The 15,531-nt window shown below is 40.9% G+C and overlaps 1 protein-coding gene across 2 annotated transcripts; it reads left to right on the top strand.

The window, feature by feature from the left end:
* Positions 1–135: 135 nt before the first annotated feature.
* On the top strand, positions 136–14,973 carry tmem255a (transmembrane protein 255A). 2 transcript variants are annotated; one of them, XM_022760242.1, is made up of 10 exons: positions 136–401; positions 5,263–5,405; positions 6,039–6,101; positions 8,795–8,884; positions 10,332–10,397; positions 10,578–10,666; positions 10,858–10,929; positions 11,336–11,498; positions 11,707–11,853; positions 13,570–14,973. In XM_022760242.1, exons 1-10 carry the CDS (start codon positions 344–346, stop codon positions 13,711–13,713), a joined length of 1,035 nt encoding a protein of 344 aa, XP_022615963.1. In that variant the 5' UTR covers positions 136–343; the 3' UTR covers positions 13,714–14,973. The 2 variants fall into 2 exon arrangements, with proteins under 2 accessions (XP_022615963.1, XP_022615964.1); XM_022760243.1 differs by lacking the exon at positions 10,858–10,929.
* The last annotated feature ends 558 nt before the right edge of the window (positions 14,974–15,531 follow it).

Below are 15,531 nucleotides of genomic sequence, written 5' to 3'. Positions count from 1 at the left end.
ACGAGTAACGTAAAGTAACGGGTTTTTGAGTGTGTTTGTGACATGCGCACAAACAGCCAGCAGCAGCAGCGACCAACTGTCCGACACCGACACATCGTGAGGACGGACACAGAGAAACGTGTCAACAGCCGCGGGGATGTGAATGAGACGGACTCGGGTTCAGCGGGGACGGAGGGCTGCTGTCAAAGAATGCCTCAGCAAACGAACGCACCGTCTGCATTAGCTCCTGATTGTAAACATTTAGCTTCCAAATATATAGCGTATAACATTTAGTCGTGACTGTTTTTTTTTTTATTTGCAAGAGGATCGTCCGGTGGACTACGTTAAACATCCTGAAGCCAGCATGCCTCCAGCTCAGAGCCTTCAATCGAGCGGACTGACTCTCTCAGAAACAAGCATGGGTAGGTGTGTGCAAGGTCAACGCCGTGTCTGCAGCAGCTTTTATCAATTGAATAATATACTCATTTTACTACACTGCAAGGGGTTTATCGAGCACCGAAAGCTTCTTTGAATAGCTAATACACACTAAGGTTAATATTTTGGCCGTTCACGTATCTTATTTATGTTGGTTGAAAACACGAGCAGCCCCTTTCCTCCTCACAAAAGCAGACAAAACACTCGTTGCATCACCAGACCGTGTTTTTTTCTGGCCCAGGCCGCAGCGCGTCACTGCAGGTGCGGCGACGTTGAGTAACCACAGCAGCCTGGATGTTTGGCTCTGGTAACTGGCTGACACAGATTTTCTGGCAGGATGCTCGGCTGATACCATAAAAATTAAAGGAGTAAAAATGGTCCATTCATGTGATGGAGAATATTTTTTGTACATATTAGTGTAACCTAAAACATGTCATTTTCACTAGATAGTAGTAGATTGTTGAACTCAACTATCTCTGGAAGATCATAGTCTACAGCTTTGCTATTGTGGCACAAATAGTGGGATCATCCATGTTAGTTTGCCCCAGACCTCTACACCTCTTATTTGTTGTAAGGCAGTGTTTGAGAAAGCTAAGTGGTCACCTCTTCAGGCATTGAAAAGGCTTTTAAAAAAAAAAGCACTGATTTTAGTTTTCTCAAACATTAAAGGCTGTAGGAGGTATTCAAATGTCTGAAATTGCACTCACAAATGACTTAAACAGGTTTTCTAGTTCATTATAGGCGGTAACATTAGTTACAAAATGTTTTTGTGTGCGATTTTAGCAAAAACTAGCTTGAAATCCCTGAATAATATTGCCACAGACCACTGAATTTATGTAAAATTCATATGTAAATTAGTTGTTTTTCAAGTTGGTAATCCATCCATTCTTTTATTCATCGATTTTCTATTGCTTATCCAGGTCCAGGTCAGATTTAATGGGAATTATTGTTATATACAGCTGGGAAGTACTGACTGAAATATGACAGACATGCCAGTAAATTCATGCACTTAAATAATGCAAGGCCTTATCACCTGTATTGGTTTTTATTTATATCTTTTATTCTTTGGCTGTGAAACAGGTATTACATTTCTTAAAGGTCTTAAAACGTATTGAATTGAACTTAGTGAACCCTGCGGAAACCCTGTTTTCAGAGCATCATTCAACTAGAGAGGGAGTGGTTAGTGGTGTAATCATACTTAAGTGATTATGTGACCCTGGCCATATGTAACTCTGTTACAGGGAGTAATACTGTGAGTAATGTTAAACAGACTTCTACGTGAGCAGTAGTCAAATAACAGTCCCTATACTTGACTGTATACTTCCGACTCCTACAGTAGTAATGTTTTCAAAGGAAGTCACATAATAAACAATCTAGCCATGCATGATTCTGAGTTACAAATCCCGTTTCCTGCAAAATTCCTACAAGGTAGAGCCGGGAGATAACGATAAAATCCAATGAATTAAGAATGTTTTACTTAAAACCTCTACTGAGGATCATATGATATATTAAATAGAAAATGACTGGCATTTCCATATGATATTTGACCTAATCTAGTAAAGATGAGGTCTGTGAGATTAAAACTGCAAGAATGTGATATGAAAACAGAGGCACTCATGATTCATTTCACTGATGCAAACCATCATCATTCATTGTTCCATTTAACTGTAATATAGCATTTGAGATCAGGAAAAAAGAAAACTGCATTTCAGTATTAAAATTAACCCAACCCCAGAGGAAATGTAGCCTCATCACATTATTATTGTTGTAATTTAACTCCCAGCTCTGTAAGATTGTACATATGTTTCTAGATGATTAATCTTACAGGCTTTGTTGTTCATTGTGTGAACACTGTGGTGACGAAATCTGACTGAGACCATATGTTTTATCCTCTCAGTGTAGTGACAGACACTGAAGTACTTTGCTCCTGAGTTATCTGACAGTTTCTTATTGATCTCCAGGTTGGAGCATCAGTAGTCAGCAGCAATGAAGTCTGTCTGTCTGTGGCTTCCAACTCCACGTATCCCACAGATTGATAAAAGAGAACATAGAGGTGATCTGTCATTCTATGATGAGATCTTTTCTGTCACACAATCAGAAGCAGGTGAAACTTTCTATATCACAGTTTGGTTTAGTGGAGTGACTACTGCTGGAACAACAGAGAAAATAGTTAACACTGCATCTAAAATTACTGGCCACTCCCGCCAGCCTCTCTCTTCAATTTTTAAAGTTTGACGTCAGCAGAAGGCCCTGAATATTGTTAGAGATGACTCTCATGCAGCAGCTCCTCTCTTTGAGGAGATGAATGACCTCTGAGAGGAGATTCAGACAAATCTGTTTTAAATCTGAGCAGTTTAAAAGAAGCACAATCCCAGAGGCTACTCGACTCTTACATGGTAAACCTTTGGCTCTTCAAGGTACATTTTATTTTTAGTTCATGGTTGTCTTATTAAATTATTTATGGTATTTTTTTTAACATTTTTAGGTTATCTGACTTCTGAATTGCAAAGCTCTCTGTTGTTCTTCTGAACAGAACAACACACAGCAGAAGCGTCATGCTTACACCACAGGTACACCAGATGGAGGAAGTCAGCTGATTAGACTTTGGTGTGCCTCGCTGCATACATTTGCATATTAATGAGAGAACACTGATTCCCGAGAAATTGCTGTGAGTCCTTTACACTTGAGCTAACAAGTTCACGTTGATACCAGATATGTAGCAAAGACAAACATGTTGGTATGAAAGATCTTTGCTAATTAATGACTTAATTGGCCTAATTAGGATGAAACTGACTTGTGAACACAATAACTCAACAATAATAATACGCCTTGCTGCGTAAATTTGCGCATTAATGAGGTAAAACTAATTTTTTAATTTCTTGTTAGAATTACTGATGACATACTACTAATTATAGGAGCATACAGGCATGGAGATCATGGTGGGACATATGCACATAGTAGATATGACAGCAGAAAGCTGACTGGGTATGAGGGGCATTGTGATTATATGATCAGTGTTTTAAAGCTCAGAGATGATTATTTTTTTACTGTTAAATCTGCTTCTTTCACATGCTTCCAGGTAAAAAAAAACAAACATTTTCATTGGAAATGGCAGTAAATTATAGACTCAAATAGACCTTTAGGGTTTTCTCATGTTACCAAACTGTGTGATTTAAGAAGAAAATAAAAATTAGTTTTATTTTGTTTACTGAAACAAGAGAAGCCAGGATTTTCTTCCATCATGAGAAACATGATAAGCTATTTGTCATTTTTAGAACAATCTAGTCATAAGAAATACTCAAGAAATGTGACTCTTTGTTTTGAGCGGTGCTGTGATCGTGGACGTTATTTCCCCTTTTGATACCTTACTCTTAGATGAAGCCACTGATGGCCAAAGGAACAGAGCCAGAGAGACTCCAGTCCCATCATTAGTCTTTAACTACTTCCCATGTTACATCACAGCTTGTGGTGAATCCCACAGTACAGCCGGTTACACAGTCTTAGTTCTTCAGGCTCTGAGCTTCAGCACTTAGTAATAAAGTAATGGTTGCTACAATAAAGTGCCGAGTTTCAGCTTTAGTTTAAGCAGCTTTAAATCAACATAGAAAGAACTATATGTGATGTATAACCTTTTTAGCACATAGTATCCAATGTTTAAAGGTCAGATACACATGAAGTCAAAACAAAATCACCATGTTTGATATTTTGTGTGAAGTCCTTTGCAGCATGTGACTCCCTGATGCTCTCCCCGGTCTTCACTGCAACCTCTTTCAGCTCTTGCTCGCTGAGTGGTCTCCGCCCTTTAGTCTGGTCTTCACCAGGTGGAGTGCATCTCAGTCAGACTGAGATCAGGTGGTTGACTCGGCCAGTCCAGGTTATTCCACCTCTTCACCCTGAACAGCTCTTTGGTCGCTTTAGCCGTATGTTGAGGATACTCCAATGAGTTTTGATGCGTGAGGCTGAATCTGAGCAGAGTGCGCCTGTATTCCTCTGCATTCATCCTGTTGCCTCCGTCAGCAGTGAAATCATCAATAAATGCCAGTGTACCAGCTCCATTGGCAGCCATATCTCTTTCCATCATTTTAATAGTGGTTGATTTTTGTTTAATCTCCCCATAGATCTTTGTTCCTCTACTTGTTTTTGTGTGTTTTTGTGAACTGCACCGGCCTCTGTTTTTGAATCCTTTGCCATGCTGGTCATGAAGTCCTCTCTTGATTGTTGAAAGAGAAACATGTCCGCCGGCGCCTACACCAATTTTTGACCTGCTGTCATAGAGGGATTTTTCATCACCATGGCGATGATTTTCTGCTCATCCATAAGTCTTGTGCTCCTCGCTCTCCCAGGCCTGATTTTGGCAAACCACGTACCTCTGATATAGGTACTGATATTATCTTCTTCACTTGTATGATCAGATCTTCTCTCCTCATATTGAGAGACAACTCCACTTCTATCTGAATGGCAACTCTCAGTCAACTCTGAGACTTGTGTGAGCTTTTTGTGTGTATGAACGAACGTGGAAACGACACACAGCTGCACATTTAGAAGCCAAGTCTCCAATTACTTATGAACTGTTGCAGTTCGGCATTATGTGTTAAAAGGGCTTTATCTTCCACACAGTCCCTTCAATATTGATTCAGAGCTCCTCAAATTAAAGATCAGACTTGGCACTTTGATCTAATATCCATTATTTTATTTAATATTGAACGTGCAGAAGCGCAGAGCCCGATTTGTCTAAATAGTTATGGTCTGGACTGTAGTTGTAGGCTCATCTTCTAGTCTTACATCACTTTACCGCCCATGTCACCGCGTGATACTCGCTGTAATGTTCTCTAATCTGCTCTCTTGTAGGTTCCTTTAAGAGGAGGAAGAGGAAATCCATAATAGTGACGGTGATGCTGCTCATCGTATCTGTGCTCATCCTCATCTTTGGCCTGGCAGCAACTACCAGGACGCAGAACATCACAGTGGGCGGCTACTACCCAGGAGTCATTGTGAGTGCACATTCACACCTACAGTTAGCAGCAGCAGCAGGCCTGCTCCCTGTCAGATTTCATTATAAGTGACGTGTGAGTGAAGTGTGAGTGTTTCCAGTGAGCTCTTCCCGCTCCTGGACTCTGATGAACATAATTACTGAAGGTCTCCGAGGGGTGAATTTTCCCCACATTCATTATTCAGCATCACTGTCATTAGAGGCTGAGTGAGGCAAAGCATCTCTCAGTCCATAAATTTGTTTCTTCACAGTACTCAGCTTTTAACATTCTGCCTCACATAAAGAGCTGCAGAGAAAGCAGCCAATGTAAAGATGCCTCTCACAACTTTAACCTTAAATTCATCACATTAATAGTTCAGATTATTATATTATATTATTATAGAAAGAAATAATATTAAAATGCTGCATAAGATTGAGAGAAACTGACAACAAACTCAAATCACATTAAATTAATCTTCAATGTATTTTACTCTCCTATAAAAGTGAATAGTTAATAATATTGTAAAGATGCTGAATGCTTCCCCAGAGCACGAGAGAAACACTTGAATCTTTGATTTATCTAACTGCACTATGAAATCAAAGCTCTACAGTCAAATTAGATAAATGCCCTAACAGCTATTTTCTCTCTCCTCAGCTGGGCTTTGGCTCTTTTCTGGGAATTATCGGTGCTCATTTGATAGAGAACAAGAGGCAGATGGTAAGAGGATTTATATTACCGCTGTGCATTGAGATCACTTTCAGTGCTCGGTGTCTCCTTGTCTCTACAGTCACAGAACACTGTTATTAAACTGTGCATGAGTCCCAATTACCTTTCAACATCCTCCAGCTTGATTATGTTGTTAAAGTGAAAATGTGAGCAGCAGAACTGACCCAGACTGCGAGTCCCGCTAAGCCTCAGGAGGTTTACGTTGTGTATCAGAGCAAGTATCCTGGGCTTGAGGGGAGATGCAGCCAGAAATAGAAATAGGGTGTAAGTGGAAGAGGGCGGATGTCCACACTGGAATGTCGAGAAGGAAACTGCAGATGAGAGGAGCAGGTGGGAGGTGCTGGGCAGGGACTGTCGGGGCTGAAATGAAGTATGAGTTTGTATCGTGACACCTTTTCCCATAATGGAGCAGAGTTGGGATGCCTGGAGTTGCAGTTGGTGTATGTGTGACACAAGTGAGTGAGCTATGGCACGTTACACCAGACGACCTCTGGTTTGTTGTTTCCCATAAAATGTGAACGTGTTGTTGTTATTATTTGTGGTTTGGGGTAATAGAGGCACATGATTTTTGTATCATTGCATTTTCAGGAGAGCTGAAATGATAAGTTGATCAATAGAAAATTAATTCAGCCTTCAACCATTTGGAGAATCAATTAGTAACTGCTTCCAACCACTTAAATGTGAATATGTACAGGTTTTGTGAATTCCACATTTTGTTGATGTAAATAGTCTTTCTTCAAATACAAATGCTCAGTGTCTGTTTGTTTCATGATCTCATAAGCAGAAAAATATTAGAGTAATTATGTCATTGTGTAGTACTTTTGAAACTCTATGCCCAGGGATTCATTTACCCAGGGATGCCCAATCTTTTGCAGACAACTGTATTTAGATCTTGGACTGTTGGTCCAAATGATCTCTATGAAAATGTGATGGATGTTTTTATGCCTCGACACCGTGACCAGAGGTTTTTGTTTTTGGCTTGTCCACATACCCATTCATGAATGTGATATCTGGTGGTCAAAGGTCAAAGATCACTATGACACATAAAGTGTGAGGTCACTCTGACCAACACAATTTTGCCATAACTCAAGAATTCATATGCTAGTTATGATAAAATACACTTAAATAGCTTTTTATTAAAGTCTTCACCACATATATATGTCTGCACAGACATGGATGTAAACAGTTTACATCCATATATATGATAATATACATCAATATATTTAAATTAGTTGTTTTACATCAAGATCCATACATTATTTCCTGAGAAACTGACCAACAAATGTCCTATCTCGCAATGTTAAGGGGAAAAGAAATTCCTGGATCTGCCCCTGCAGATGCATCCGCACCAACATTTAATGGGCTCTTCCCTGGCTCATGCCCCATCCCTCCACCAGGTTTGGTGCAAATCAGTTCACTACATTTTGTGTAATCCTGCTGACAAATAAACACTGGGGAAAACATAACCTCCTTGGCAGAGGTAATAATCAGCAGATGCATTCATATTGTCAAAGATTGTTAGTTGCAACCCAATTTTTTAGCGAGAAGAAGAATTTGCACATTGTTATACTTGGAAGTGGATGAAAGTAGCTGAATCATAATTGACATGAAACGTTATTGTGATTCAAGCGATAATCCTATCAGCAGAAATCAGCAGCAAACTGCAAGGAGAGCTTCCATTTCCACCTTTTCATGACCAGCAATCAAAGTGTGCACTGATGAAGACATATTTCTGACACTCGTAGGTGCTGTTTTTATCAAGTCTTTACTGCTGAACGCCACACTAAATTGTTTTTTTTTTTTCATGCGACGTATGACTTTGCTGGTCATTAAGTGTTTATCACTGTCATGTTTGAACATCTTGATGTTTAAAGCCCCTGAAAACATGGTTTCAAACCCTAAGAATTTCTCTATAACGTCAAATATCCAAGACAGCAGCCCCACAACAGACTTAAATTCAACTGTTGATAAATCCTGATTTATCAAGTGTTTCCACTTCAGACCAGTAACAGGACAGCCGACAGAAATACAGAAATCTTTCAATTGAAATAACTAAAACTGTTCTTAGTGTGGCAGAAGATACTGTTGATGGACGACCCCCATCGACCAGCCCAACTAACAGTTGGCATGTCCGTCAAACCTTTAACATGTGTTGCTGAGAACCCCCAGGGTCGGGTTGTTTTCATGTTACCAGCTGGACCGTGATCGCAGAAGTCTTGGCAAAGCCGTAGCTCAGTGATGAATCTGTTGCACTGCCTCACCCCTGTGAGCTGGGGTAGCTGCAGACTGGGTGGGGTGATGTGTAACTGAATACATGCTGATTCTCATTGAGGAGTTAAAGGAGGAGAATTAAGGGGTTGCAGTGCCTATAAAGAGCCGGGCACCGTGCCAGCCACGGGCCGCGGTGAAGCCACTGTAGGTGACAACCACCGCGCTCTGTCACTGTTGTCCTTTAACCCGGCCCACAACCCCCCCCTCCCCCTCCACACCCCCGCCCTCGTCCCATTCATATAATACACATTAGTGTTGCAGATGTAACCCAGTACAGTGGTGTGAGAGAGCAGTAAAAAAATACTCATAAAATAGTGCATGTTTACATTTAGTTTCTAGTCTCCTACAATAATAAAATCATTACATCATGATGAAGAGTGATGAAGCTGATGCTCCTCTGTTTTCTTTCACAGTTAGTGGCATCTATTGTCTTCATCAGTTTCGGAGTGGTGGCTGCCTTCTGCTGTGCTATTGTTGATGGAGTATTTGCTGCAAGGCACATTGTAAGTATCAATGAAGCTTCTACTTATTAAACTAAACTCATAAATTATGGATAAGGGTAACACTTATGCTCCCATTTATTAGAAGCTTATTAATCAATGCTATTTCCATTATAGCTTAATATACTCCGTCTGCATTACAAATATAGTAAACTGTATTCCCATCTGCAAGGGCAATGCTCACATATGGCAGCCTATAGCAGCCGCCACACCCTTCTCACAGAGACAGACATATTTTGTGGTAGAGATTATTCTCCATGACGCAAAGTACATAAAAGAATAAATAACCGCTAATGCACTCTTAAAACAATTATACCAAAATAAGTTAGGGCTGGGTGAAAAGGGAGATCAGCACCATTAGCAGGTTTTTTTTATTTGCCCGTTGTGTCGGTGAAATGGAAAATGGAAATTTTCCTCCCAAACAGTTTTTTGCACTCCACAGAGACAGACTGTTGAATGAAAGAGAAAGAGGAAAAGAAGTTGGTTGTGGGTTTTAAAGGACACGTTGTTAAACTTTCTCATCCCAACAATTGAAATTTAATGACCCATGTTCATGAATACAGAATTAACCATCTTAATATCCACATTAACAGTCATTCAGATTCTCAGATTTATAGCGAATGATGGCTGGAGGCGTTGTGTTTCCCATTCTCATGAACGCTATATCTCAGTAACGCCTCGAGGCAATTTCTTCAAATGTGGTACAAACATTCACTTGGACTCGAGGACGAACTAATTAGAATTTGGTGATTAAAGGTCAAAGTTTAAGGTGATCTCAGAAAACATGTTTTTGGCCATAACTCACTAATTTTGACACAATTTAACACAAATGTCTAATAGGATAAAAATGATGAAGTGATGACATTTTATATCCAAATGGTCAAAGGTCAACGTCACTGTGACATCATAAACAATAAACACTTAAGTTAGTGACTGAGTTTGCTAATGTACCAACTATAAGAGAAAACTTTGCACTGTTTTGCGAGCGTTAAAATGTCTTTGGAGAAAATATAGGTACTTATTATTGGAGCATTTTGAACTCTGCAAAGATAACCCACTGGTGGAACGAAACTTTTCAAGATTTGTAGCAACTTTTACTTACTTTTATTAAAATGAAGCTTTCTTTCATGTTTCTAGAAAAGCAGGGAAATGTGATTAAGTAGTTAAATTGTGAAGAAGTTGAACTCATTGCAGAGTGAAATTAGAAAATGCTTGTAAAATGTTGACTGTAAAATGTGTAGCATGTGGGGACAAGGAAATGTAGTTGAATATTTCCAAACTGTATTTTTTGAAAGAAGTGGAAGATTTTATATATAACAATAAACCATAAAACTTGGATGACCTGACCTCTGACCTCTCGTGAGTGCTTCAAAAGAAATAGGAAGCATAGAAAAAAAAGAAAATTCACATGTCAGAAATATATATAAAATTGATGTCTATCGCACTGCAGGACCTCAGGCCTCTGTATGCCGGCCGTTGTGAGTATCACTCCAGCGAGACAGCATCTGACCGTGATGTAAGAAACACATTTTTTTCTCTTCAAGTTCACAGAAATAAGAACATTTCCTCCTCAGCGTATATCTCCGACCTGTACCTTGTGTTTACTCATTAGTAGTTTTAGCCAGGACGTTGTTCAGGTGCTTAGCCAGCAGCAGACCCAAAGTGAAGGGACTGTAAACTCATTTTTGACCTTCAGGTGCCGTGTCAGACAATGTCGCGCTCGTCCTGTAACCTGCGCGTGAAGAGCAACACCTGTTACTGCTGCGACCTCTACAACTGCGGGAAGTGAGTATGCTGAGTGTTCGAGCACCTGACGAAGCTTCTGAATCAGTGGCTACTTGCTTTGGCTGTGTTGCTTTGATCGTTTGGATTTTTGATGTGTACTGCTGTGCCATTTTTGTGGGAGATTTTTCTTTCATTGCAGTGTTGAACGTATTAGAACAAGAATGTTTCTTTTCTTTTAACCTTTGTTTCAGAGAACATCCTCTTATGGGACTTCAGAATAAAGATGTTTTGAAAAAGTTTAGGAAATCATCCATGATTTGGAAGTAGGTCCCTTTTTTCTAGACCCATAATAGCCATTCATGATCAACTCTATATTTTTTTAAAAGTGTTTTTTAATATAACCCACAATAGAAATGTGTTCATAGGGTGCCATTTCCTCTGCATGTCCTGTTTGAGTCTGACCAAACATTCATCCATGTTGTCATCCGTGTTTCCCAGCCTGTAGCAGCATCTTCTCAGTAGCTTCTCCTCTCAGACTTAGACTGAAACCATCTGAACTTTTACAACCATATATCAAATCCTGTCTTTTGCCTTTTCACTTTCATTACCAAACGCTCAGAGCCTGTTATGGTGGTTGATGTACCTGCATTTAAAAAAAAACAAACTTGTCAGTGACGTTTGTGGCTTGACCGTAGGCTGTTTCCCTCTCTGTCCCACCCACTGGGCTAGCCGTGTAGAGGTGATTGGAGGCTACCATGAATACACTGATGTGAGGAGCTGCCAGGACGTGGTGCACCTCTATCACCTGCTGTGGTCCGCTACCATCCTCAACATTGTGGCCCTCTTCCTGGGCATCATTACGGCTGCAGTGCTGGGAGGCTTCAAGGACATGGTACGTCAAGTGAATGATACTTATATTCACCAATAAACACCACCGGATGGCTCGGCTTAAATTTTGTCAAATGTGTGAAAATTAGCCCGATGCTATTTTATGTTTAAGAAATGTAACGATGCATTTGTCAGTATTAGCTGATGTATAAGTGATTCACACAGCTCTATGTGTGTGTGTTGATAGATACTAAATAATACTTCTTTGTCAGACTCCCTCTCCTGCATCGGAGAGTTCATCTGAACCAGAGGCCATCACAGCCCCCGTCCCCTCAGAGCCTCCTCCACCCACCACTTCTCTCAACTCCTATTACAACACTGCCCCCTGCCTGCCGCCATACACTGCCTACGACCTGCAGGTACAGTGCTGCGTGATGTGCATAGACTGAGAATTTGTTCTGCATCAAAACAAGTATTCATTTATTATTGGCATTTGTTTTATCAGTGACGTCCAGCTCAGATGACGGCTTTCATCCAAAAATGTGAAATTAATCAGGCAATATTAGGATTATAATGTCAGTTTTAACCCAGAATTAGTGTAGTGTTTTAATAAAGGAGTCAGTGGTCAGTCCTTACATCTTCTGTTATCTGTTAGTATTCTTCTGTCACTGTCAAACAGGGAAATGGGCTCTTACCCAGCTGGTTTCCTGAGGTCTGTCGGTGAGGTGCTAACCACTGGCCCAGATACCCAACATATGCCCCATTCCTTGGCTTGATTCTGCCCACATACTTTCATCCGGCTCTTATTGCAGATGTGGAAGTAGCATCTGACAGTCATGCTGTGTATGGGCCAGATTCCCCCTTATACTGGGCCAGAAGAAACACAAGCATGTGGCCCAAGTATGGGCAAGGGTTTGTTTATCTCTCTGGAGGACCACCGTGCAGCCCTGTGGCATACAGCTGTTAATGGTGGAAGCTGCTGAGCCGCTGAGATGTGGGAGTCTCCCTCTCCCACCTCTCCTTGTTTTTCTTCCTCAAACAGAGGATGTGGTGGATACTTTTCCAGGACGAGGTCACTGTGACCGCACAAAACATATTTTTGGCCTCCTGAATGTGATATCTCTCGACCGCTTTGAGGAAATTCACTTGGACTCAAAGATGAAGTGATGATACTGTGGCGCTATGATATGAACTGTGAGTGCGATACGCAGCAATAATAATAACACATTTTGTTATGTTGCAGCCTTATACTGAATTTCAAAATCATTTCGTCACTCATCAGTCCACACTTCATACCCCATAATGACAAATTGAAAACAGAATTTTTGAATTTTTTCCAAATTATTTAGAAGGAAAAACCGAAATATCACATCGACAAACGTATTCAGACTTTGCTACAGCACTCGAAATTCAGCTCAGGTGCCTCCCATTTCTCTTGATCATCTTTGCGATGTTTCTACACCTTGATTAGAGTCCACCTGTGATAAAATCAGCTGATTGGACATGATGCGGAAAGGCACACACCTGTTAATATTAAGTCTCACAGCTGACAATGCGTATCAGAGCAAAAACCAAGCCATGAAGAGGAAGGAACTGCAGAGCTCGGAGACAGGATTGTGTCGAGGCACAGATCTGAGGAAGGCTACAAAAACAACTCTGTCATATTGAAGGTTCCCAAGAGCACAGTGACCTCCATAATCCTTAAATGGAAGACGTCTGGAACAACCGGGACTCCTAGAGCTGGCCGCCCAGCCAAACTGAGCAACCCAGGGTGAAGGGTCTTGGTAAGAGAGGTGACCAAGAACCTGATGGTCACTCTGAGATCCAGAGAGCCCGTGTGGAGATGGAGAAACTTCCATAAAATTCTGGTGGAGGGATCTCTGTCTGTCTGTATTTCAATTTTCTGGACAACCACTCATCCAAAAAACTTCAGAGTTAACACTGCACCTCCTCGGGTCCTCAGCAACACACCCGCCAAGTTTAAAGTCAAGCAGACAGACAGACATTTCTTGGTTTATTAGTAGAATTGTGTGTTTTGCAGTGTGTTTATCCAATTGCCCTTTGGAGACAAATAAACTGATTGATTGATTCACTCAGTTATTATTCTGAAACCAAACATCTCATCTTTCCTGCAGGGCTCCTTCATGTTCCCTGACTCCTCCGGCCTGTCAGATGACTCCCAGTCTGGAGCCAGCCACCTGTGGCCCACTATGGTCCCTCCACGCTACTCCCCTCCTCACAACCATCCTGATGAGAAGCCCCCACCGTACAGCCCGTAAGACGGCTTCGAGCAAAGAAAACACCTCAAGCGCTATTAGCTTGTTGTTAGATGCTGAATGAGTGGTTTGAATGCACAACGCCTCTGGGCTTTTCCTCACAATCGTTCAGAACTGCAGTGAAGGGAAGGTGGTGAGGAGGAGGACGTCCACAGAGTACACGGACTTTGAGTTCAGCCCAACACAAGGGAGCGAGTGTTTGTCTCCCAGGGCGCCACTCACACTCTGGCCTGCACTGTGTGTGTGTGCGTGTGTGTGTGCGTGCGTGCATGTGTGCGTGTGTGTGTGTGTGTGCGTGCACATACACATCAAGAGATACAACCAGTTCAAAGCCAGGACTGTTTACACATCTATCTGCCTTAATGCAAATGGACTTCCTGCGCTGCAGCACTCTGTCACCTGGATGTATTCTGTGCAAGGTCAACAAAAAAAACAAACTCTCCTCCAGCTCATGCTTTACATTCACCTCTCTTTAGTGTAAATGCTTCCTGCTTCGAGTGGTACTGATGATAACATCCTCACTGTGAGGACCTGGACTGATTAGTACAGCTGCGACCCTCATGTCAGATTAATGCAGAGTTAGATGAAAGCTTTCCCGAATCTGGATCAGCTTGAATTAAATTAAAAACTTTAGAGTTTTAGGCCCAAGCCGTCGTTCCTTTAGCAGTTGAAAGTGTCAGTGTACATTATCTAAGGAAAAGTTAGCAGTAACGGAGGTATTACATGCTCATAATGTATGTACAGCAGTATGATATACAGAAGCTCTTTTAGCAGTTAGGCCTAAGGTTTGCAAACAGATCTTGGTATCTATTTATCAACTCTTCACTTTATGTTAAAGAATATCCTGATCAATGTGTGATGAACTTTGCAGAGCAGTGTTAATGAAGAAAAAATAAGCTATTCTACCTAAAGTAGTTGTTGAAGAAATACAGTTAATAATTACACTCTGAACTCTATTTATTGTATTTTCCACTAAAAAGCTGCAAAGCAGGTAAGCATATGTATGTCTCTCTCTTTGTAAGTAGTACTAATGTCACATCTACGAGCTGAAATGTGTTGTCCTTGTCACTCATTTGAGAAGATTGAGTGTGAACAGTCAGTGCTGGATTCACTGACATGAGATGGGAGATCATGAAGAACGGTCGGCAGAAGTGTAAACTTACTCCATGTCCATGAAACCAGTCTCTGTCAGCTTTAATCACTGCTTTTTATAATTTAAACCACACATTCTCAGGGGCTGATAAAGTGTCAGTTCCTTTTTTGTCTTGCCATTAAAAACTGTTTTGTGTAACTCACATTGCGTGTTTCTTCCCCCCCTCCCCCTTTTGTTCCAACATCTCAGCAACTGTTGGATGAGCTGCCATGAAGTTGTGCACAGACATTCAGGGTTCCCAGAGGATGAAACCCACTTAAGACTTTGGTTATCCTGTTGACTTTTTCCTTTTGTGCCACAATGAGACATTTTTGTTTTATGATGTTGAACTATCAGCATGTTAGCATTTTCACATTATTTAGCATTTAGCTTAAAGCTCCACTGTGCCTGAGAGCTCCTAGCATGGGTAGAGACTCTTTATCTTGTTTAACTAAATTATGTCAAGAGGAATCGTCATGGTTGAATCAACATTATATTTAAGGGACAGGACAGGAAATTATATGTCTCATTATATTGGTGAATTCAACTCTTGTACAAACAGGATTTTCCATCACTTCTGACTTATTTTACTCATAAAAACTCAGGTGTCGGTTTATTAAAGAATTCTAGCTAAAACTAATGCAATTGTAATACAGCCCTGCAATAAATCCTTCCTTCAAGAAGGTTAT

Source organism: Seriola dumerili, unplaced genomic scaffold, assembly GCF_002260705.1.
Source record: "Seriola dumerili isolate Sdu_G_001 unplaced genomic scaffold, Sdu_1.0 BDQW01000331.1, whole genome shotgun sequence".
Lineage (NCBI taxonomy): Eukaryota > Metazoa > Chordata > Actinopteri > Carangiformes > Carangidae > Seriola > Seriola dumerili.
This window is presented reverse-complemented; position numbering and strand designations above follow the sequence as displayed.